This window comes from Haliotis cracherodii, unplaced genomic scaffold, assembly GCF_022045235.1.
Source record: "Haliotis cracherodii isolate W230 unplaced genomic scaffold, xgHalCrac1.p SCAF_25, whole genome shotgun sequence".
Lineage (NCBI taxonomy): Eukaryota > Metazoa > Mollusca > Gastropoda > Lepetellida > Haliotidae > Haliotis > Haliotis cracherodii.
Genome location: NW_027266281.1, coordinates 8159804 through 8184356, shown reverse-complemented (window position 1 = coordinate 8184356; position 24553 = coordinate 8159804). Strand labels below are relative to the sequence as shown.

The following is a 24553-nucleotide window of genomic DNA, read 5'->3' as shown; positions in this document are numbered from 1 at the left end:
AAGTGTCGGAGTCATCATTAAAAATGCAAAGATCATTATCGGACACAAAATCCTGGATCACTTTTCCCTTTTGATTAATGGTTGAACTTCCCCATAGAGGATTATGCCCATTTAGATCACCCATGATGACACAGGGCTTTGGGAGTTGGTCATATAGTTTTTGTAGATCATTTCGCTGAAGACTTGAAGAAGGAGGAATGTATAAGGAGCAAAGTGTGAAGGCAATATGCAGTGTAAGTCTAACTGCAACTGCTTGCAGAGTCGAGTCAAGCGGAACAGGACTGTGAACAATGCCACTAGAATAGAAGTACCTCCGGTAGCTTTATCTCCTGGAGGAGAGAAGGAATGATATGAACTATATTGCTTTAAATCAAATTTATCTGTATTTTTAAGGTACGTCTCTTGTAAACAAATTGCTGATGGATTTAAATCACTTATTAATAACTGCAGTTCATTAAAATTATGCCTAAGTCCTCTGCAATTCCATTGCATTATATTAGACAATTGAGTCATGGTGGCTCAATTGGAGATCGCTCGAGTGAATCTGAGGAGGAACTACTCCCCCGCCTGTCCTGTGAGGACAGAGTAACCTCCATGTCCAGAGGCCCAAAGGAGTTCTGTAAAGGAACCTCTGAAGGTGAAGGGACGATTGGCAGTTGTTTTTTCTTCAATTTCTGAATGATTGGAACAGTATCAACTGGTTGATCTGACGTGACCCATGTCAAGTCAGTCTGACTTGAAATAGTAGATGTTGTAACAGAGCGGGAAATAGTTGAGGGGGTAGTGGTCTGAATTTTGAATAGATTTTGGCATCCATGTAGGATATGTTTTTTTCACATTTTATTTTCATTATTTTGGAATCCATTTCCCACACAGGGCAAGATTTTGATGAAGCAACATGTGGGCCTGAACAATTTGCACACTTCAGATCATGATTACAGTCAATGCTCTCATGGTTGTCACCACAACGATGACATACCACAGAGTTATGATAGGATTTTGAACCATGACCGAAATGTTGGCACTTGTAACATCGGAGCGGATTGGGGACATACACATCCACTCCAATGTTCATATAACCTGCTTTTATTGACTGTGGAAGGGAAGTTTGGGCAAACGTCATGAGATAGGTATTGGTGTTCGTGATGACACCGTCTTTCTTGATCGTGAAACGTTTAACTGCGGTTACAGCCTGGTCTTTCAATTCAGTAGCAATTTCATTCTCAGACATGTCGGACAGACAACGAGCCCTGTCACGAACAATGCCTCGACAAGAGTTTAAAGTTCTGTGCACAGACACAGCAACCTCAATATTGGCAAATGTAGATACAGACAACAGATTGAGAGATTGCTGTCTCCGTGCACACTCCACCAGAAGCGAACCACTACGGAGACGGGTGACGTTCTTGACCTCACCACAAATCCCGGACACAGCCTTAGAAGTGGCAAAAGGATTGAGTTTGATGGGAAGGTTATCAGCAGCCTCAATAACCAGGAATCTAGCCCAGGTATCAATGTTTTGAGAAATACTTCCATACGAAATATCAATGTCTTCTAATCGTCTCTTTTTTTCATTGCGAGATGAACCAGATTGCTGTTGAGCCATGATGAAAGAATATGATTCAGCACCCCTGTTCCCCACCCGCCATCGAGTGTCAACAAGGACAGTGTTATATCGCACCAGATATCCAGGATGCAAACACCAGGGATACAGGGATGCTATACTCCAGCAAATATGACTTGAATAGCTATATTTATCTACCAGATTTAGTGCCAGGCAGGTTCAGTCCATGACAAGAAACTGGAGACATACAGAATACAGAGGTCAACATCACCAGATTGGCCCATGAGCCACCGCCTTCTGGCGTAAGACTCTAGGCAATTTATTCCATCCAAAATTGTTAGTTCATACAAGTTATGCATGGCCAAGATCAACATATACATTAAATACAACACAGGCGTGCATATACAATATTACGCACAGGGCCTGGCATGACCAGCCGATTGATAAGACCGGGCCCATCTTACCACCCGTCTACGCGAAGTAAGGGTCGAAGTAGTGTGTTGGGCAAAGGAACACTGTTCCTGGAACCAGTGCCCTCAACTACCAGACTCCCGTCCTCCGCCGACACAGGGACGCAACCCACGGCAAACGGGCTGCCCACTTTGGTCGCCTCTTACGACCAGCAATGGGGTGCTGTGGAAATATGCTACCCAGGTTCCACACGGGGGAAGAGCTATTAGCGCTACCCAGCACTCACCACGAGGAGGTTGCTCTTCACGAGTGCCTGTGGGGTATAAATGATAACTTTTGATCAAAGGTAATACCCAAAAACTTGGTTTCTTTGACCATTTTTATTGGAGTATTATTTAAAGTCAATTCAGGATCTTTATGCAGTTTCTGTTTATTGCAAAAATGAACACGACAGGTTTTAGTTTTGGAAAACTTAAATCCATTTTCCAAGGCCCATTTCTGTATTTTATTGAGACAAAGCTGTAACTGTCTGTCAATGCTATTCATATTTGCACCACAGCATGAAACATTAAAATCGTCAACAAACAACGAACCATCAATATTTTCATTTAAAACTTTAGCAAGACTGTTGATTTTAATGCTAAAAAGTGTCACTGATAAAATACTGCCCTGAGGGACCCCCATTTCCTGATCATATATCTCGGATAATGTGGATCCTACTCTAACTTTAAATTTTCTATCTTCTCAAAAGCGAGTGATGAAATCAGGCATACGGCCACATATACCCATGTCGTGGAGATCTTTTAATATACCATACTTCCACGTGGTATCGTAAGCCTTCTCAAGATCAAAAAAGATCGACACAACATGTTGCTTGTTTACAAAGCCATTCCGTACAAATGATTCCAATCGGACAAGATGATCGATGGTGCTCCTTTTGTGTCTAAAACCACACTGAATGTCTGTGATCAGATTATTTGATTCAAGAAACCAAACGAGACGCCGGTTAATCATCCGTTCCATGGTTTTACAGAGACAACTTGTCAGAGCAATAGGTCGGTAAATAGAAGAATCTGTGTGATCTTTACCAGGTTTAGGCACAGGTATTATAGTAGCCTCATGCCAGGAAGGAGGGAAGTAACCATTTTCCCATATACTATTAATTATGGATAAAAGGGTTAAAAGTGAGTGAGTGAGTGAGTTAAATTTTAAGTCACATCGGCAATATTTCAGCCATATCGTGACTATCAAGAATTAAACATTATACATATATTTAAACTGATTTAAAAAACTGTCAACGAAGGACAGTAAAATAACTAGATTTATCACAGAAAAAAAGTTATAAAACTAGTAAGGAATTATAAAAGAGCTTAGCACAATACATGACGATACAATATAAAAATGGGCTACAGATCGTCAGCAGCTGAAGGTAGATCACCATGCTAGGGTCCATGGGGACTTACAGTACTTTTGCTACCTGCATGGACCCCAGCCGGATTTACAGCATACCTTCAGCTGTTGGCGATTATTGACAAGTTTAGCCAAAGTTATGCTCTAGACATTCGTAAGCAGTTTATGTTATTGGCTGTGGGTTTCATTAAACACTCTTTCAGACTTTTACCTATTTTTCCTAGCTTTTCTACAATCTTCATTAAACTCTTTTGATAAAAGTTTCACCTCATCAAAATTCGCCCTAAGCCCTCGACAGTTCCACTGTAGGCTTGTATTATGATACATTTAAGGAGCAATTACAGGAGACCGGTCTCGGTCTTTCTTCTTTGGAGAATGGCTCCTTGAGCCTGTGTTTTGTGGAGAGGACACGTCCATGTCCTCGAACACATCAAACCTATTAAACATTGAGACTGGATCTCTATGACCTTTTGGGACACGATCAGAGTTATTCTTATTCTTAGAATAATCAACGTTTGGGTTTTTTTGTTAGCAGGAGGTATTGATTTAGTAGTCTGTGAACTAGATGTTTCAGATGCAGTTGTTTTAACCAGAGAAAGTGAGATGTCCTGAGGAGACTCAGTTCTTGTCCAAGTGTAATCTGTTTGGCAACCAATGGATGCAAAGGAAACAGACCTTGAAACAACTTTTGAAACATTACCTGAAACAGGTCTAGAAGCTGTATTGAGTAAGAAGGCACTGTTGGATGTTCTTCAGCTGGTACAAGTTTCTTAGCATCTTATAACGATATGTTCTGTTCGTGTTTCAGTTTGACAATTTTTGCTTCACGTTTCCAAGTTGGGCATTCCTTTGAGGAGGAATAGTGGTCCCCAGAGCAGTTGACACAAGATGGCACATTATCACACACAGCACTGTCGGCACAACTGCCATCACATCGATGACAAGCAGATGGATGAGTGTAAGACTTAGAACCATGACCAAATTTTTGGCATTTGTAGCATCTCAGCGGATTAGGGATATACCTATCCACCTTGATGTTACAATATCCTGCTTTAAGTGAATCTGGGATTTTAGGAGATCCAAACGTAAAAAGATAAGTGTTTGTTAAAGCAACTTCATTTTGTCTTTTGGCAGTAAAGCGCTTCACCGACGTTACACCTTGACCTTTAAGTTCCAATACAATTTCATCTTCAGTCATATCTGCCAGGAATCGCCCTCTGTCTCGAACGATTCCCTTGCTACTATTGAGAGATCTGTGTGGGGATACCTCAACAGGAACACTGACAAGTGACTTAAGTGAGAGCAAATTGACGGCTTGCTTTTGTCGCTTACATTCTATCAATAAGCAACCAGACCGCAATCTTTTGGCATCTGCCACATCTCCAGCTATGCCTTGTATTGCTTTCTCAATTGCAAAGGGGTTCAGCTTTAACGGGGTGCCATCCGAAGCAGATATCACCAAGAATCGAGGCCAGTTGTCAACTGTAACAGGAGAAGCCCTTGGACTAACATCTTCAGGATCAAACCAGTCATGAGATACATGAGAGCGTTTTTTTAAAGGGGGTTCCATGTTGGTATTAAGTGTGTTTCATCTTCTTGGGTCCCCACCCACCATGGAGTGTCAACAAGGACAATGCCATCTGTCTGTGGGCCTCCGACAGGCGACACAAGGATACCAAGAGGATATACTCATGCAGAAACAAAATAAATTGTTCTACCAGATTGGCCTATGAGCCACCGCCTTCTGGGCATAGGACTCTAGGCAAATTCCAAACTTAAAATACATATAATTGAAATACATACATTGGAAATACAAACATTTGAAATTGAGACATCAGTCAGAATAATCAGGGCCAAGCCTCAGGTAAAATACAATTCTGAAACATAACTTGTGCAAATGCAGTTTTTAATGCACAGGCTCGGCATGACCAGCCGATTGATAGGACCGGGCCCATCCTACCACTCGTCTAGGCGAAGTAAGGGTCAAAGTGGTGTATTGGGCAAAGAAACGCTATTCCTGGAACCAGTGCCCTCAACCAGCAGACTCCCGTCCTCCGCCGACACAGGGACGCAACCCACGGCAAACGGGCTGCCCACTTTGGTCGCCTCTTATGACCAGCAATGTGGTGCTGTGGAAATATTCTGCCCCGGTTCCACACGGGGGAAGAGTTTTAGCGCTACCTAGCACTCACCACGAGGAGGTTGCTCTTCACGAGTGCCCCATCGTTGACAGCTTTTTATTTAGTCTACATATATGTATCATAAATGTAACTTCTCGTCACGATATGGCTGAAATATTGCCCATGTGACGTTAAATAATAACTCACTCACTCACACTTACATGTTGAAAGCAAATCCTCATTTCATGTAAAAATGTCACAACGATTTTTCATTTAAAAGTGTGAACTGCAAGACAGTTCCTCCTAAAACTTAAATTAAACAGCTATTTGTATAAAGGTCCGATACTTCGTGACATCATTACACACGAAACGTATTCCTTTTTAACTAATGTAAAGATTTCAAAAGATTCTACGTATACCACGTTGTAAAAGATGCTGTAGAGATCAATAGAAGATATTAAGACAGGTTTGAATAGTTGGACCTATCAGCAGCATCGTCTTTGTTAATACCTACATTCTACAATGCGCCTGGGTGGCATCAGCTCACAAACTGGAAAACCAAAGCAAAGAATGTTTTTTTGAATAAGTATATCATCATACAAACTCTGATCATATAAAGGTGTGTGCAACATATATCCGAGTGTGTTTTCATATTGTACAAATATAATATGAATAGAAATGGTATAATACGAGACTTTTGTAACCATACCACATATTGTTTATTCGAGATATAAGATACTGTTGATACGAAAACATATCATGCTTAATCTCTTAATCATATACATGTAATGTCATTCTTTAAATCGTCTGCATCAAAGACATATTTTCATTCCGTAAAGTAACTTTGTATTGGTGTAAACCGCCCAATGTTTCTTTTCATATTGTGCCAAATTAGCTACAGCAATGTTTATTTGCATTCACACACAGGGATAGCTCTATCAAAGTTTTTTGATGTGTTAATCTATAATTAGTCAAGCGCGTAGACATCACATCGATTTATAGAGCTTACTAGTTTCTCAATCAAAGCATTTTTTAGCGTCACTATGATTAAAATGTAATGTGTTCAGTTGTAAAACGTTAATTGTGTACTATTTCTACAGATCACACATCGATCCATTGTACAATTATCACTGCAAAAAAATCCACATATACAAGCTTGTATATGCTTGAGAAAGATGGTATATCCAAAGCATATACAGTGAGTGAGTTAAAGTTTAACGTCACATCGGCAATATTTCAGCCATATCGTGACGAAACCAAAGTTGACATGAACAATATATTTTAAACTGCATACAATTCTGCCGACGAAGGGCAGTATAATACCTAGAATATCACAGATGTATATAAAACTAGTCAGAGAGCATGTAAAAAGATATTAACATTTTACAACACAACATAAAAACAGGCTATAGATCACAACAACTGAGGGTAGATCACCACGCCAGGGTCCATGGGGACTTACAGTACTTTTGCTACCTGCATGGACCCCAGCAGGATTTACACCATCCCTTCAGTGGTTGGCGATTATTGAGTGAGTGAGTGAGTGAATATTTATAGTCACATCGGCAACATTTCAGCCATATCGTGACTAAATCAAGTTAGACAGTAATAATACATACATTTTTATCATAAAACCTGTCGTCAAAGGACACTAAAATAACTAGATTATCACAGATGTACATTTTAAGACTAGTATGGAACCATAAAAAAGATACTACCATAAATAACAATACAGTATAAAAACGGGGCTAGGAATCGCCAGCAATTAAAAGTAGGCCACCATACTAGGAACCGTGGGGACTTACAATACTTCTGCTACCTGCACGGTTCCCCAGCAGGATTTACACCATCCCTTAGCTGCTGGCGATTATCATCAAGTTTAGCCAAATTAAAACAAACAAGTATACTACGACTAAAACGGAAGTAGGAATAAATTTACCTCGAATGATGTGGACTTACATACCTTCTCGGGGGGACAATAATTTTACAGTACTTCAACCCCCTTTGAAGATACAGCCACTAACAAACTCAGTTACAAGTTAAACACTATACAGTAAAAAGGTAACTATGTACACATATTCAAAATTTATCTACTAGTTCAATTTCTTTTAAAAAACTAATTATTAAATGAGACGACACATTATTAAAAAGATCCATTATTGATGTTGCACTGAAATATTTATCCCTTGTGATGGAAAAATCAATACAGTCAAGCAGGACATGCTTGACTGTGATTCTTTCATCACAAGGGATACAGAATGGAGGATCCTCACCTTTCAATATATATTCATTTGTATATCTTGAATGGCCAATACGACATCGTCGTATAATGACCTCATCAAATCTGGACTGACAACCCAAGTAGGTATAACCGTTATTTGGTTTAATTTCATGTAATTTATTGATACCTACTTGGGTGTCCCACTTCTTTTGCATCAGATCCCTGATGTAACATCTGATCACTGGTTTATAATCACTGTATGGAATTTGAAGTGGTGTCACAGATTTGTTGAGGGCAGCTTTTGCAGCAGCATCGGCAATCGTGTTACCAGTTATGCCAACATGACTGGGTAACCAACAGAAAACGATGTCGTATTGGCCAGTAGCAAGAACATTATATAATTCGACAATTTCTAATAAAAGTGGATTATGACATGCATTATTTTGAATGGCCTTAAGACATGAAAGGGAAGCAGAAAATATGATAAATTGTTGATATTGGGATTGTTGATGAATGTATTCAAGAGCTGTTAAAATAGCTTTAGATTCTGCTGTAAAAATGGAACAAGCATCTGGTAATCTGGACCAGATTGTTTTCGATCCAATGACAGTGAAACACCATCCTTGGATCCATCAGTAAATATAGATCGATAAGTATTGTAGGTATGTCGTAACTGATGATATTCTTGCTGATATTGGAATTGATTAGTTTCTGATTTCTTTAGTTTTGTTTATTCAAGATCTACCTGTGGCTTTACGAGTTGCCACGGAGAAGACGACAATAAATTGGTGGGAGATATGTTAGAAAGTTCAATTTCTGCAGCAGAAACGTCAGGCTTTATCCTTATGCCAAGAGGTGGAATAAGGGATTGTTTCTTGAGATAGAGATCCTCATACAGCGGATGAAATACGCAGTGATAAGCTGGATTAGATGGATTAGAGAACAGTTTAGTAATGTATTGTAAGGATAGTTTTAAGCGACGTTGTTTGAGTGATGGTTCATCAGCCTCAACATACAAGCTATTGATAGGAGAGGTTCTGAAAGCACCAAGACAGAGTCTCAGACCTTGATGGTGGATGGTATCCAATATTTTTAAATTACTTTTACAGGCCCCACCATAGACGATGGAGCCATAATCTAGTTTAGAGCGAATGAGTGCTCTGTACAGTTGGAGGAGCGTTTTTTGATCCCCTCCCCACTTTGAATTGGAAACGACTTTCAACAAATCAAGGGCCTTCATACATTTTATGTGCGGTAAAAATGTCAGATGATGATCAAATATTATGCCCAAGAACATGGCCTCTTTCACAACTTTAATAGGAGTGTTATCCAAAACTAGTTCTGGGTCGTTATGGTGTTTGTATTTTCTACAAAAATGTATACAATTTGTTTTTGATTTAGAAAATTTAAAACCGTTTTCTAAGGACCATTTATTTATTTTATTTAGACATAATTGCAATTGTCTTTCGATAGTACGCATGTTTTTACCGCGACAAGATATGTTAAAATCATCCACAAAAAGTGATCCATCAATCGAATCAGTTAAAACCTTCGAAAGACTATTTATTTTAATACTAAACAAAGTGACAGACAAAATACTGCCTTGTGGGACACCCTGATCCTGACTATAATGATCAGACAGGGTAGAACCCACACGAACTTGAAATTGCCTGTCTGATAAAAATTTGGATATAAATTGAGGCAAACGGCCTCGTAATCCAAAATTATGTAAATCTCTTAAAATACCATGTTTCCATGTAGTGTCATATGCTTTTTCTAAATCGAAAAAGACAGACACTGCATGTTGCTTGTTAATAATCGCATTCTTAACGAATGACTCTAAGCGAACGAAATGGTCAATAGTACTTCGATTTTTCCGAAATCCACACTGAATATTAGTAATTAAATTATTAGATTCCAAGTACCATGTTAATCTATTGTTGACCATGCGTTCCATGGTTTTGCAAACGCAGCTGGTCAATGCAATAGGTCTTTAATTTGAGGGATCAGTATGATCCCGTCCTGGTTTTGGTATGGGAACAACTATGGCATCATGCCATGAAGGCGGAAAGTTGCCAGATGTCCGTATTTCATCAAATATCAATAGAAGGGTTTCTAAGCATGTTTCTGGTAAGTGTTTTAAGAGTTGATAATGTATGTTATCAGCTCCTGTGGCAGTATCATGAGCTTGCCCTAGGGCAGTATGAAGCTCGTGAATAGAAAATATTTCATTATAATCTTCCCCATTATCTGACTTAAAATTAATAGTTTTCTTTTCTTGCTGTTTTTTATATGTTTGAAATTGAGGTACATAGTTAGAAGAGGAAGAATGTTTAGCCAACGTTTCACCAAGTTTATTTGCAATATCTGTAGTATTTGTCAATAATTCATTCCCATTCTTAAGATGGCGAATGCTAAATTTAGAACCCTTACCTTTGATTCGTTGGATCATGTTCCATGCTTTTGACATTGGCGTACGTGAGTTTATTTTTGAAACAAAATTACGCCAAGACTGGCGTTTATTTTGTTTAAACGTTCGCCGAGCTTTAGCATTCAAAATTTTAAATTGATTTAAATTATGTACCATAGGATGGCGACGGAAATAATGCTCTGCCTTTTTCCGAGCCTTCCGAGCTTGTTTGCAGGTAGAATTAAACCATGGTTTACGTATGTGTGGAATCGTAGAGGACTTAGGGATACAGGTATCAGCTATTTTGTTTAGTTCATCAGAGAACAGTTGTACAGGATCAGGGACAGCGATAAACAAATCAGGTTTTAACTTGTCAGAAGAAAGAATTTCAAATAAAGGCCAATCGGCTTTAGTGAAGTTCCATCGTGATGATGGAGGAACATCAGATGGAATAACAGATTTGAGAATGGTTGGAAAATGGTCACTTCCACACAGGTCGTCATGGACTGACCATTCAAACTCATTCAGTAGATCAGAATCCACAAGTGACAAATCCAGGGAAGAGTATGTACCTGTACCCGGATGTAAATAAGTGTTAGAATTATCATTAAAAAGACATAAATTGTTGTTGGAAATAAAATCTTCCAGGACTTTACCTTTATTGTTAGAATGTGCACTTCCCCATAGGGAGTTGTGTCCATTTAAATCACCCATAATGATGCAAGGCTTAGGTAGCTGGTCATAGAGGGCCTGGAGATCAACAAGCTGAAGAGATGAAGTCGGAGGTACATAGATAGAGCACAAAGTAAACACAATGTGCAAGGTCACACGGACAGCAACAGCTTGTAGTGGAGTAATCAGTGGAACAGGGCTGTGGATCACTCCCTGCTTCACTAAGATTGAAGACCCATCAGTGGCTTTTGGCCCTGGAGGAGAAAATAAATGATATGAAGCATCTTGTCTGATGTCAAGTTGATCTGTATCCTTAAAATAGGTCTCCTGTAAACAAAATGCTGACGGTTGAATATCCTGTATCAATAACTGTAAGTCATTAAAATTATTCTTTAGTCCTCTACAATTCCACTGAATAAGAGTATTTGAGCTGTTCATGGTGGCTCAATGGGAGATCGTGAGCCGGACAGGGGTCCACTCCCCTGGACTGGGAGTGAAGGACTGACTTCCATCTGCAAAGGTTCAAACTGATTATGAACCTCCACAGGTAGAGTAGAAGGCACCTCCAAATGCTGGAGGGCCCTGGCCTTTTTTTTCAATTGCTTCTTTTTTTTTGCAGACATATGGGCTTCGCCCTGTACTGATTCACTTACAATTTCCGGTTCAGATGACTGATCTACTGAAGGCTGTGGTGAAATAATGTCAGTCTGTGAGGCTGACGTGGAGATATTGGGCAGAGAAGGAACAAACTGGGTATGGTCATCCAGGATGCACTGTTCATCTATCCAAGATATCGAAGTTTGACACGATGTTGATGACATGGTTGGTCTGGCAAGAAGTGCTGGGGAGGAAACTGCAGCTGAGTACGTAACAGTTGAAATATTTGGAGCAGGAACCAACTTTTTTGCTTCAAAGTAAGATATGTTGTTTGTGTGTTTTATTTTATGAATTTTAGTTTCACGTTCATATCTAGGACAGGACTTGGATGAGGCCAAGTGTTCTCCGTTGCAATTAGCACACTTGATGGTATTGGTGCACTCAGAGCCCTCGTGAGCTCCACCACAACGGGAACACGCCGTGTTGTTACGGCAAAACTTGGCCCCATGACCAAACTGTTGACATTTGAAGCATCGGAGTGGATTTGGTACGTATACCTCCACTCCGATGTTGAAGTATCCAGCTTTTAAACTCTTTGGAATAGAAGAAAGAGCAAATGTAAATAGGTACGTATTAAGTTTTATAATAGTACCATCATCTTTCTTTTTGGTGAATCGCTTCACAGCAGTAACACCTTGAGTGTGCAGCTCAGCTGCAATTTCCTCCTCACTCATGTCATGAAGGCAGCGAACCCTGTCTCTGACAATGCCTCTGCAGGAGTTCAGTGTCTTGTGCACTGAGACAACAACTGGTGTATTCACAAACTGTTTTAATGTCAAGATATTGTCAGATTGTTGTCTCCGTGCACATTCCACTAACAGTGAACCGCTTCGGAGACGTGTTACGTTTTTTACCTCTCCACAGACACCTTTAATGCCTAATGAGATAGCAAATGGGTTTAGTTTCAAAGGAGTGTAATCAGAAGATGAAATCACAACAAACCGTGGCCACGAGTCAACAGACGAGCCTTCATCGGATGATAAAGACTCAACATGTCTACGCTTATTCTTTGATGAACCAGATAAAAGGGGAAGAGCCATGGTAAAAGTAAAGGTTTCGACATCTCTGCTCCCTACCCGCCATGGAGTGTCAACAAGGACGATGGTGCAGTGGAAGCCCGCCTGCACCACCAGGGCTACAGGAATGTTATACTCCAGCAAAGAGAAACTTTAATAGCTATGGAATCTGAAAGAAGAAATGCCAGGCTGCTTCGCCCATGACACCTTTCTGGAGAAACACAGAATTCAGAGGTTTATAATGCCAGATTGATAGGTTTCTTTTCTTGTTGCTTTTGATATTTTTGGAATTGAGGGGCATAGTTCAAGGAGGAAGAATGTTGCGCCAGAGTTTCACCAAGTTTGTTAGCAATATCAGAAGTATCGGTTAATAATTCAGTCCCATTTTTAAGGTGGTGGACACTAGATTTAGAACCCTTACCTTTAATTTTCTTAATCATGTTCCATACCTTCGATATCGGCGTACGTGAATTTATCTTCGAGACATAATTTTGCCAAGACTGACGCTTGTTTTGTTTCAATGTACGCCGTGCTTTAGCGTTTAATATTTTGAAGTTATTTAAATTGTGGACCATAGGATGGCGACGGAAATATTGTTCAGCTTTTTTCCTCGCCTTCCTAAACCATGGTTTACGATATGTGAGGATTGGAAGAGGACTTCGGAATACATTCATCAGCTATTTTCTTAAGACTATCAGACAAAAGCTTTATAGGATCAGTGGCATCAATAAAAACATCAGTATTTAGTTGGTTAGTGCAAAGGACTTCATATAAAGCCCAGTTTGCCTTAGGAAAATTCCATCTTGATGATGGAGGAATATCAGATGGTGTCACAGATTTTAAAATGGTAGGAAAATGGTCACTTCCACAGAGGTCATCGTGGACTGACCATTCAAATTCATCAAGTAAATTAGAGTCTACAACGGACAAGTCAAGACAAGAGTAAGTTCCAGTTGCCGGATGTAGATACGTATGAGAACCATCATTAAAAATGCATAAATCGTTAGTTAAGAAAAAATCCTCTAGTAGTTTTCCTTTGTTATTGATATCATTACTACCCCAAAGTGGGTTATGACCATTCAAATCTTCCATGATGACACATGGCTTAGGGAGCTGGTCATACAGTGCCTGAAGATCAGACTGTCGGAGAGAGTACGATGGTGAGACATACAAAGAACATAAAGTAAAAACAATATTTAAAGTTACCCGTACCGCAACAGCCTGAAGAGGGGTATTGAGAGGTACAGTACTGTGGATGATGCCCTGCCTCACAATTACAGAAGATCCCCCAGTTGCTCTATCCCCTGGAGGGGAAAAGCAATGGTAGGAATCATACTGTCTTAAATCAAATTTGTCAGTAGTTTTAAGGTAAGTTTCTTGTAAACAAAATGCAGATGGTTTTAAATCTTGAATTTAAAGCTGAAGGTCATTTAAGTTGTTCCGAAGTCCTCGGCAATTCCATTGTATTAAGGGAGCAGAGCAGCTCATGGGGGTTCAATTGGAGATCGTGATCTGGGGGAAGGTCCTCTACGCTGTAATGCCAGCGAAGGAGTGACCTCCATAGCTAGAGGTTCAAAAGTGTTATGAACCTCTACAGGTATGATCAAAGGAGAAGGCACCTCTACTTGTTTGAGGGCCCTTAATTCTTTCTTTTTCAATTGTTTCTTTTCCTTGTTCGTGAGATGTTTAGTGTTAGTTACTTCTCTCACTGGCTCAGGTTTAGGAACAGACACATGTACTGCCAAAGGTACAGGCACAGCCTCAGACACAGGCACAGACACAGGCTCAGACTGAGATGCAGACGAAGAAGAGTCTTTGCTGTATCGAGGAACTGGAGGTAAGACTGACTGCTTGTCAGAGACCCAGCTGATGTCTGTCTGACATGCACAGTCAACTTTGCGAGTGGAAGTGGCAACTGCGGCAGAATATGACAAGGAGGAAGGTGTGTACGGAGTTTGTTGAGCCAAGAGTTTCATAGCCACAGCAAAAAAAGTGTAGGTTTCCGACTTCCGGAAACCTTCCGGATACCTACCCATTTTGGATCCGGTCCGGAAACCTTCCAAAAAAAATGTCAAAATTTGGGGGGTGCATTTTGTTCACTTAAGTGTGAAACACATAAAAAAATTAACTTGAAAATACCAAGCAATTTGAAGGTTGCTGAAGGCATCTGGAAGGTTTCCGGAAGGTTTCCGGATGCAAATTTTCTACATGACTTGCTTCTGGTAAAAAATGTTAGCCTGTGCATTACAGGTAGCTGTTGTAATATTCTGGGTTACTTTAATGGTAAATATCCTCCTAAAACATTTTTGAAGAAGACAATTGTTCAATTTCATATATTTTCCTTTTCAGATGTTAATGGTGTTTAATGAACAAACATCAGTTCTCGAAATAATGATATCCTTAAATTTCATGTCCAGACTTCCAGTTTGTACTGAGAAAAAGAAAAAGTCATTGACAATGTGCTCACTTGGGCCTTTGGTCCTAGTGAGATGATAATAAGACTATTTGTAACGGTACATGTACTTGTTATATCCAAAATACTAACTTCATTGAAATTTGCCTCACCCTAGTTTTATGGTACTACAGTAAGCTCTTCCTCAGTTGCTGTGAATTCTTTTATTAAAAGGGATTGAGAGTTACTTTGACACTGGAGTTGTAACAACTGCACATATTTGTGTATTCAAATAATATAACAACTATGTGCTAAATATCTCCAGAAATAGGCATTTTAGTTATAATTGCAGAAATACTTTATGAATTTTGACCCCTTCACTTTTGCCTTGATCTTACACTTCAACCCTTCAAGAGTTATCACTTTTCAGTGTGAATTTGACCTTCAATATCAGTGATAAATATTTCAAAAACATTTCAAAGAGCTATCCAGTACATAAACCAAATATGCAGTCCTTTGGTAGAATTCAACATATCAAATTGACCAAAATATGGAAGTAATGTAACCAGTATATGTATAAGAGTTACTAAGACTTCTGCAGAAAAGGCAATTTAGGGGAAAATGTAGTGTATATAGATCACACACGACCTTTTTCCAACTTCGACCCCTGTCCGAAGGAAGAGTTAGACCACAAACAAACTTTTTGTCTGGTTGTGACTTTGACCTTTGACATAACAGATCAATGTGGCATCAGACGTTTTCAGAGCAAAGGAAACATGTGTTATTTATCTTGAGATGCCCAAGCAATGCATGGTTTCATAAGATAAGTGTGGCTATTAAACTGAGGCAAAATCATGAAACATCCCCATTTACACAGCTGGCAAATGAAACATAAGCAACAATCAAATTATCAATTTCTTTTATTCATATGCCTATAGTATATCGCACATTGAACAGTGTTCACATGATGGTTCCTGGTGCAGTATGCAATTTCATCCTATTCTTCAATACTCATAACAGAGTGTCATAACTGTTCGCTTGACAGTACCTACGGATTATGTTCTCCAGTTCAGAGAACTTACTTTCCCTCAATCCTCCTTTTCTTTCTATATTGCCATGGATGAACAGGAACCAGGATGAGGGGATACCAGTTAGACTCTATCTCTGCTGCATTGTGTTAGTAGAATTGTGAACTTTCCATTTGGTGTTTGGGTCCACATTTAAAGACAATAAGTCCCATTTATCATTCCTTTCAAGTGTTTACCATATGGCTCAAGACAAGAATTTCCTGAATGTCCTGGAAGAATTCCACTCCAGTTTGGCATTGGTTGGTCTTCTCACATTAGCCAGACCAGCCTTTGTGTGTCCCAGTACCGTTTGGCATACAACTTCTCGGTCGGCCTCCATTGAAATAACAGGACCCTCGTCATCGCTGTCTGCAAATCACCTCTGATATCTGAAGGGGTGCAGCCTCTGTTTAGGACTCCCTTGTCTCGTCCTTCCAGACTGTCAACCTGGAGTACTCATCCAGGGATCTCAAGCAGGACTTCAGTTTCTGCAGCATTATGTTAAAAGATTTTGAGCAATCAAAAAGAATTGTTGCCACATGTACTTACAGATAGAAGGCAGCAAAATCACTTAAGTTTTCATATGTGAGTCTTGTTATATGCTAAACATTTAAGATAATCACATCTCAAATCTCAACCAGACAAACCAGTGACTAATGTTATGAACTCGGTCCAGACAAACCGATGATAACTATTATGGACAATATCCCACATCACTGTGGTATGATTACATGCGATCAATGAGCCTACTCAATCACTACCTTATCTATTAATTAGGCTTGGAATGCCGGGAATCTTTTTAAGAGATGTCATTTAGTGATTGTTTCAACTCATCAACATGGAAAAATATATATTTACAATCCTTGTCATATAGACAAACCATTGCTGGATGCAGTGTTAAATAAATGAGTTGGCTTTAACACTGCTTTGAACAGTATTCCACATATAACACCGCATGTTAGCTTGATGTGGGAAGAAAGCCCTAAGTGATGCAGGTCTTTGATGAATCCCACGAGCATGTGTATAATGCTGACAAACCTAGCAACATAATCGGGGAGAACCAGGATTTGAACCCATGACTATAGGTTTCTGCTAAGCCAAAGAGATGCAACTCTGCACAGAAAATTGTAGTGCCTTAGATAATAGGACATCCGTGCCCACAGCGATAAGGAACAAACTGAAGACATATTTGCGAAATAACCATATGAACCAAACAGAATAATTTCAAAATATTTACCACCCACTGTTGCTCTTCTATGGTCTTTCTTTGCATTGATGCTGCACGGATGACTGTCTCTTTTATTCATCCGGACATTCTACAAACATAAGTAGCATTCACATCACAGAAAAATGTCCAAACTGTACATGTTGTACATTTGATTCAAATGAAAAGACCCCGGTTGTGATTCCGACTAAGAACTACCCTAATCATAATAATTCATGTCAAACATTCAGAGATGACATTTATCCCCATATTTAACAAATGTCAAAACAATATTTTGACAACAAAGTCAGGGTTATTCAACACATACATTACATAGGAAATAATTTGTTCGAGGTGAATATCATTCCATGAATTATTGCCAAATTTTCTTGAAATGCAGATTAATGCAATGCAGTATTTACTTTTATTTCTAGGCTATTTGTTTGGCTTTTCCATGGCACTGTTTTGACAGAGATCTAACCTTGATATGACACTTTGTTCAGAAATGATATAAATAAGAGAATACTTTATTATTCCCGAGAAAATTTGGGTTACATTATAAAAGCACAGAGAAACAAGCATAAGATTCATGATTTAAGTTAAATACACTCGACCCGTGAAGATTCCGGGGTAGAATAGGTCTTCAAAAACCCATACTTGCTGTAAAAGGCCATTATGCTTGTCGTAAAAGGCGACGAACGGGATCGGGTGGTCAGGCTCGCTGACTTGGTTGATGCATTTCATTGATCTCCGTGGCTCGATGCTCATGATACCAATCACTGGGTTGTCTGGTCCAGACTCGATTATTTACAGACTGCCGTCATATAGCTGGAATATTGCTGAGTGCGGCGTTAAACAACAAACCAACCTAAATACACTCATACATACACACACAAACACAACATCCAAACACCAGGGTTAGAAATTGGCACTAGTCATTTTGACATTTTAAAGGTTTTGCTATATGCTATCATTTTAGGACTAGTGGACTGAAAGTGTTAGTTCCTACCGCTGCAAACACTAATCAACTAATGAATTGGGTGGTCAGACTAGGTTGTCATCATACTCTGAGGGCATGGATCTTTGCTGATAATAACAATCACTAGATTGCCTGGTCCCTGTTCAATTATTTACAGGCTGCCATCACAGAGCTGGACTATTCGGAGTGTGATGTTTCACATTGCATTGAAATAAACCATGATGAATACATGTAGTTTGTATTCATCACAAACAAAAATACTCACTCAATACTTGGTATCCTCCCTGAGGAGGTCTGTGAACCTCCCCACAAACCCTGAACATGCTGAAACAGAAAACAACTAACTTGTCTTTATCCTTTCAATGTTTCAGTGTGAATTTGTTCAAGATTGATAAGCTGTCATTATTCATTGTAATCCATATCTCACTTTCAGGCGGTTCAGGTGGCAACACATGATTGAAATTGAATGCCACATTTTGTTTGACATGCACTTTGCCAGATTTATACCCTTGGTAACTAACCCTCATCATCAAATCCCAGCGTTATGTTGAGAATATGAACACGACCCTTAAAAGTCCTGCGCCTGTAGCTCTTATGCAAGCCCAAATAGAAACACCATGTCACAACAAACACTTGATCATAATAATAACAAAGGGTTTCCGAAAACAACAAAACTAAAAGGCCCTTGACGTTTACAGTAGTAACATGGAGATCAAGAAAATATCTAAATCAATCCATTCCATAAGATCTCTGTATAGAAATCATGGAACATTATGTCTCGAAGCCCTGCTACGTACCTGGCATCTGCAAGCTGCTCTTCCTTCCTTCGGCTGCCAATCGAGTTTTCGAAATACTTGACGTCCTCGTTGTGGATGGCTCAGGTGGATTTCGACCGGGATTTCCGTGTTAGAGGTGATTGAGAACAATGTATTGATACACGAGGTAAGCATATCGCAATCAAGCATCACGGTGTACATCGATTACACGAGGTTTAAGTGTTTGTTTACATTTGTGTTCCAAAATGGCGCCCTCGGTCATACATATAGAATACTAAACGAGCTCCCGTGAAATACCAATTTTATGAAACGAGTGAATAGTTCACAACTATTCACGAGTTTCATAAAATTGGTTTTACACGAGAGCGAGTTTAGTATTTTATTTATTACTTGTCATTTATAACGTGTTTTGAATTATACCGTTGAGTATGAATAGGCTGACATCTACACGATCCATGGCATAATCCAATTGAGTTTAACAGAATAATACTTCAAACACGTCAAAAGTTGAAACGTATGAATTTAATATCATACAATGGTCCACCTTTAGATTTCAGGCGTTCGTCCCACAAAATTATCGTAGTGCTAAGGCTATCACAACTCACATGATTTAACTTAGACTTCCGACTGTCGTTGCGCTAGAGTAAGATCGCCTTGTGGAACGGGGCCTTGCGGCTCAAAGTTTACAATGACGTCACAATACCCGATGACGTAATTTGTTGAATTTTGTTGCAAGATCCATCGGCGAACAATGCCATGTGACGTCAGCCTAGCAACAAGGTTGCTGGGGTCATCGAGTGTGCATAAGCTCCTCCCAGTGATCTATCATCTCCACACACAATGTCGTTGAATACGCCAAGGGATGTTGAGAGCTTTCAATATTTGTTCGTGAAACGTGTTCCGAGAGTACATAAGCACGCGTTTTGGTATTACACAATGTGTCATAAAGCTGTATGTTTATTAAACGGGTGATCTCTTCACAGGCAAGTAATAAAGGGAATTACGGGTAGACTTGCTTGTCCCGGAATAACACGAGTTGGTCACGAATGACGAGCGGTCATTTCTGCAGCAGTTACGGAAAGAGACGAGGTTGGCTGATTACAGTTCATACAGGCCATATTGGGAGCCGCGGGGATTTCGACAGTGTGTATTAGGAAGTATATCTATGTGGTGTATGGAATATGCGTTTGCCTACCATGCCAGGCAGTGTGACAAGGGATATCCCAGCGGATGTAATATTCCTACAGCAGAAATGTTTCACAACCTCGATTGCAGGGAGCTGAAGACGTGACATATTCAGACAGAGACCATGATACATAGACTGTTATATGGTCTCTGATTCAGGTAAGGAATATGTTAATAATATTGATCACGTATTAAAGTTATTTATCTTCTGTAAGCCACTTATTCTGTTTTATATATGTTAGTAAATGTGTGATTTAATTTTTGAAGGATAAGCAATCTACCTAACTTATGTTAATCCTTGCTAATGTATATGATGTAGAAATATGTTTGCTTACTTATATTCCTTTATCTAGATACTCTAAAGTGTCTCATGTTTTTAGTTCATACCGTACCGACTAAACTTACTTTTGCAGGTGTGAAGAATCAAGAACAAATTAAATGACAGGAGTTTTGCAACAGTGAACATTGTGAAGTGGAAGATAAGACATTTGAAAGGTATGGATATTTTCACTTGAACTTGTTGAAGAATACCGTGATGACAACTTTATCATGTTGGGAATTTTGGAGGTGGGGTAGCCTAGTGGTTGAAGTGCTGAAGACCAAGGTTTGATTCTTGTCATGGGTACAATGTGTGAAGTCTATGTCAGGTGTCCCTTGCTGTGGTATTGCTAAAATCAGCGTAAAACCATACCCACTCATGTGGGGATTCCGGGTTGGAATTGGTCCCCATCAACCTATGCTAGTTGTAAGAGAGGGTTATACTATAAAGGGAAATAGCACCTCGCCTACTATTGCCTGGTGAAAACAGCACCTTGTTATTTTTTTTACCTTGGGTCTGAATATGCCCGAATACATGAAATTAAACTTGCATGGTCACTTGTAAACACAAATAACTGAGAAATGTTCAAAAAGGTTTACATTAAAAACTAGCATCTACTCACCGACTCTGATTTGGAGATGCAACTAAACTTATTGTGAAAATATAATATGCTTTGATTTCTTTGAAGTAAAATAAATGCAATTAAACGTGCAAACACAAATAATTGTTAGATGTTAATCACCTAAAAATAGTTTACATTAGAAATTAGCCTCTGCTCAAATTTACTCATGATTCTGATTGGGAGGTGCAACTAAACTTATCATTGAAAGATCACATGCTTTGAAGTCTTAAGTAGCTTTACTCAGATTAGGTCAATGTCAAGCTGAACCTGAGTCTGGCGAAAATGTCAAGAAACTGGACAACAGGTACACTATATATGTCATATTTATTTTAGTAAGTAGGAAATAAATAGTAATTTTATAGAAAGTTCATTTATATATCTTTCGGCCAGGAATCAACATGTCTCTCCAGATAACAGACAACAATAAGTAGCCCTTTTTGCCAAAACAAGGTGCTGTTTTCGTCCGAGAAATCAGTGACATTTTGCTGAGGTGCCGTTTTAGCCTCACCCATAAGAGATCAGGTGATCAGGCTCGGTGACCTGGTTCATGGCATCTGACAGTGACCATCTAACAGTGTGGATTGATGTTCACAATATCAATCACTGGATTGTCTAGAATTTTGGGCCTACCTTTAGAATACAGTACCTAACTTTTCAAACAGGTCACAGTACCCTGTGGTGTAATTCGTAGTATTCTGTTGCCTGACACACTGGCAAAACAATGCCTTGTGATGTCAGGGGTCATTGGATGTGCACATATATGCTCTTTTCAGTGGTCTATCATCTCCACACGCTATATTGTTGCATAAGTTTTAATTATTTGTTTACTAAATATTGTTTTAAACATATTTATTTCACAACTTGTGAACTGGATGGGTAAACAAGCAAAAACTTATTTGAATACCGCTCCAGAATTAGAATACAATATGATATGACAAAAGTACAGTCAGGGAATACAATTATATACATGTTCTTATTATAGAAACTACGTTGTCGGCGCTGTCAGGTCGCATTTTTAGTAGTAATAGTGTACTGCAATATACGACAAGGAAAAGTATTATAAATTTAATATGCTATGTAAAATCACAAAACCTATTGGATAGCTGAATGTAGTCTTGTACTGATTTAAGAATTTCTAAGTTTATTTTTGACGTCCTTTCAGGATTACCTAATAGAATTGAATTTAGATCATATCCCTAATAGTACGTATTCTGTCTTAAATCATTGTAATTTGGGCATATGAGAAAGAAGTGAAGTGCATCTTCAGTGTGATGGCCACAGCTACATGCAGGATTATCTTATAAATATTGCCTGCGGATGCACATTTTATAACAAGTGCTTGTTTATTTTCTATATGCTTTTATTTCATTTTTTACTTATTACAGTGGTTAAAATGATTTAAATATAAATTGAAACTTTTAATGTGCAATAAGCGGGTTATAGCTGAAACGACACCTTAGCAAAAGGGCACTGACTGGCGAAATACTCGCCGAAAGCGAAAACGGCGATTATTACTTGACGAAAATGATACCTTATTTGTTTTTTTACCTTGGTAAAATAAATGAAATCAAACTTGGATTGATAACTTGCAAAGACCAATAATTGTGAAATGTTAAAACAAGTTTACATTAGAAATTAGCCTCTACTCCAACTTATCCTATACCCGACTCAATTTATTGTGATAACATGCTTTGAAGTAAAATATATGGAATTAAACACACATCGTCTCATACAAACACAAATACATGTAGTTGTTAAACGTTGAAACAAGTTTACCTTCGAAATTAGTCCCCTACTCCAATTTACTCACCGACTCTGATTGGCAGACACAGCTCACTTGTTGTGAATGTATTTTTCACTTTAAAGTTTAAAGTACTCAATGTCAAGCTGTAACTGTATTTAAGAATCCTAACATGGTGCTGTCAGATTACAATTTTTCACAATGGCCTGTCGATGTGTCATTTGAACATGTTGAAAGGTTTTACAAGGGATATTTGTCAGTAATAACTGATGCTATTTCATTGCAACAAATAAATCCGCCAATATGGAACTATTTTATTGATATGTGGCAACAAACATACTTCAGGTTGTACAGTTTACAAATTGGTTAATATCTATGTCATCTTGTTCCTCCTTATGTCTGGGCAGTTGCTCTCTACAATTTCGGAACTTCTTTACAGTTACAGACAGAAAATACCAGAACCGTTAACTACTACAAATCAAATACTGTATGGGTTTCACTGAAAGTGTCGCCACAACTGAAAATCTTCAAATACCTGTATTTGGCTACAACTTTGACCATTTTTTTTCTGTTCCTGCCTATTATCTATTCCTGCCTCAGGTAAGGATGCAGTGATTTATTTAAGATAAACTCCTGAAGTCTATGAAAGTTATTTACAAGTTATACACTTAAGGACTTAAAGGTGGAGAATGTATTAATGTCAACCTCTTTATTATGATGATCACAACATTTCGGAGTATGTACTTACTCCTTCATTAGGTGAATATTCACAATTCTGCTTCAAATGCTTAGATCAATGCTTAATATTGTCAACCATATTTGCCATTTTTATATCATATTCATGTGTATAATACATTTTATTTCTAATAATGGCGTAATTGGGACACACAAATATAAAGTAACCCAATACTTTCCGTAACGGGCGACAATGCTTGTCTAAAGAGTTGACTAACGCCATCAGGTGGCGATCAGGCTCGGTGACTTGGTTGATGCATGTCATTGATCCCAATTGTGTGGGTCGATGCTCATGATGTCAATCACTGGACTGTCTGGTCCAGACTCGATTATTTACATATAGCCGGAATATTGTTTGAGTGCGGCATAAAACAACAAACCAAATCATAAGTGCGGGATGAGTGATTTGAAATTAGCAAGTTTAATGTGACCTTCAATCACTACAACCTGATCTGAGTCTTGAAAAGATATGACTTTGATTCAGTGAAAATTTGAATCATGATAGTTTCAACTGTAGATACAGTTAATCTGTTTTTTGTACAGTTTCTATTTATTCAATGTATATGTTGTTCAAATAAGCTTTGCCTCTTCACCAACCCTATTCCTCTTTTGGAATAAATAGTGTCTAATAATTCAAACACCATCACTACTAATCATCCTAGTAAACACAAAAAAGAAATGCACATCAAAAACGTCATTATTATTATTTCTGATCTCTGATAAATTAGAAAAAAACTGTTATCCAGCAAGATACATTTCCTTGGTCCAAAGAAGCATTTTACATAGTAAACTGACTCGATAAGTTGAATAGCAGTCAGCGTGGTTGTAAAGGCACAACTGACTAAGCCGTCACTACTCAATTAAGTAATTAACAGACAATTGCAAGTACTAATACCTACCCGACACTAATTGGTCTGTTAATCCCTAGTTCACAATGAGTTGACATTGAGTTCATTGTGCTAATTAGCTGTTTTTAGAGTAGCCAGGTAATAAACATCAAAGGTGGGGCAGGCTTTGATCATGTGTTCTGTAGAAGAGATGATGTCACTTGT

The 24553-nt window shown here is 38.7% G+C and overlaps 1 protein-coding gene across 1 annotated transcript; it reads right to left on the bottom strand.

Moving 5' to 3' along the window:
• Nucleotides 1–509: 509 nt before the first annotated feature.
• On the bottom strand, nucleotides 510–1606 carry LOC139472705 (uncharacterized). The gene is made up of 2 exons (XM_071255160.1): nucleotides 980–1606; nucleotides 510–674 (listed from the first exon to the last, which is right to left on the bottom strand). Exons 1-2 carry the CDS (start codon nucleotides 1604–1606, stop codon nucleotides 510–512), a joined length of 792 nt encoding a protein of 263 aa, XP_071111261.1.
• Nucleotides 1607–24553: the final 22947 nt, after the last annotated feature.

What these genes read in the sequence shown, in the direction of transcription:
- LOC139472705 (XM_071255160.1), bottom strand. Translation starts at nt 1,606, where the DNA reads ATGGCTCAACAGCAATCTGGTTCATCTCGCAATGAAAAAAAGAGACGA. An exon ending in AATCCTATCATAACTCTGTG is followed by an intron (nt 675 to 979) that starts GTATGTCATCGT and finishes CCAATCATTCAG; the next exon opens with AAATTGAAGAAAAAACAACT.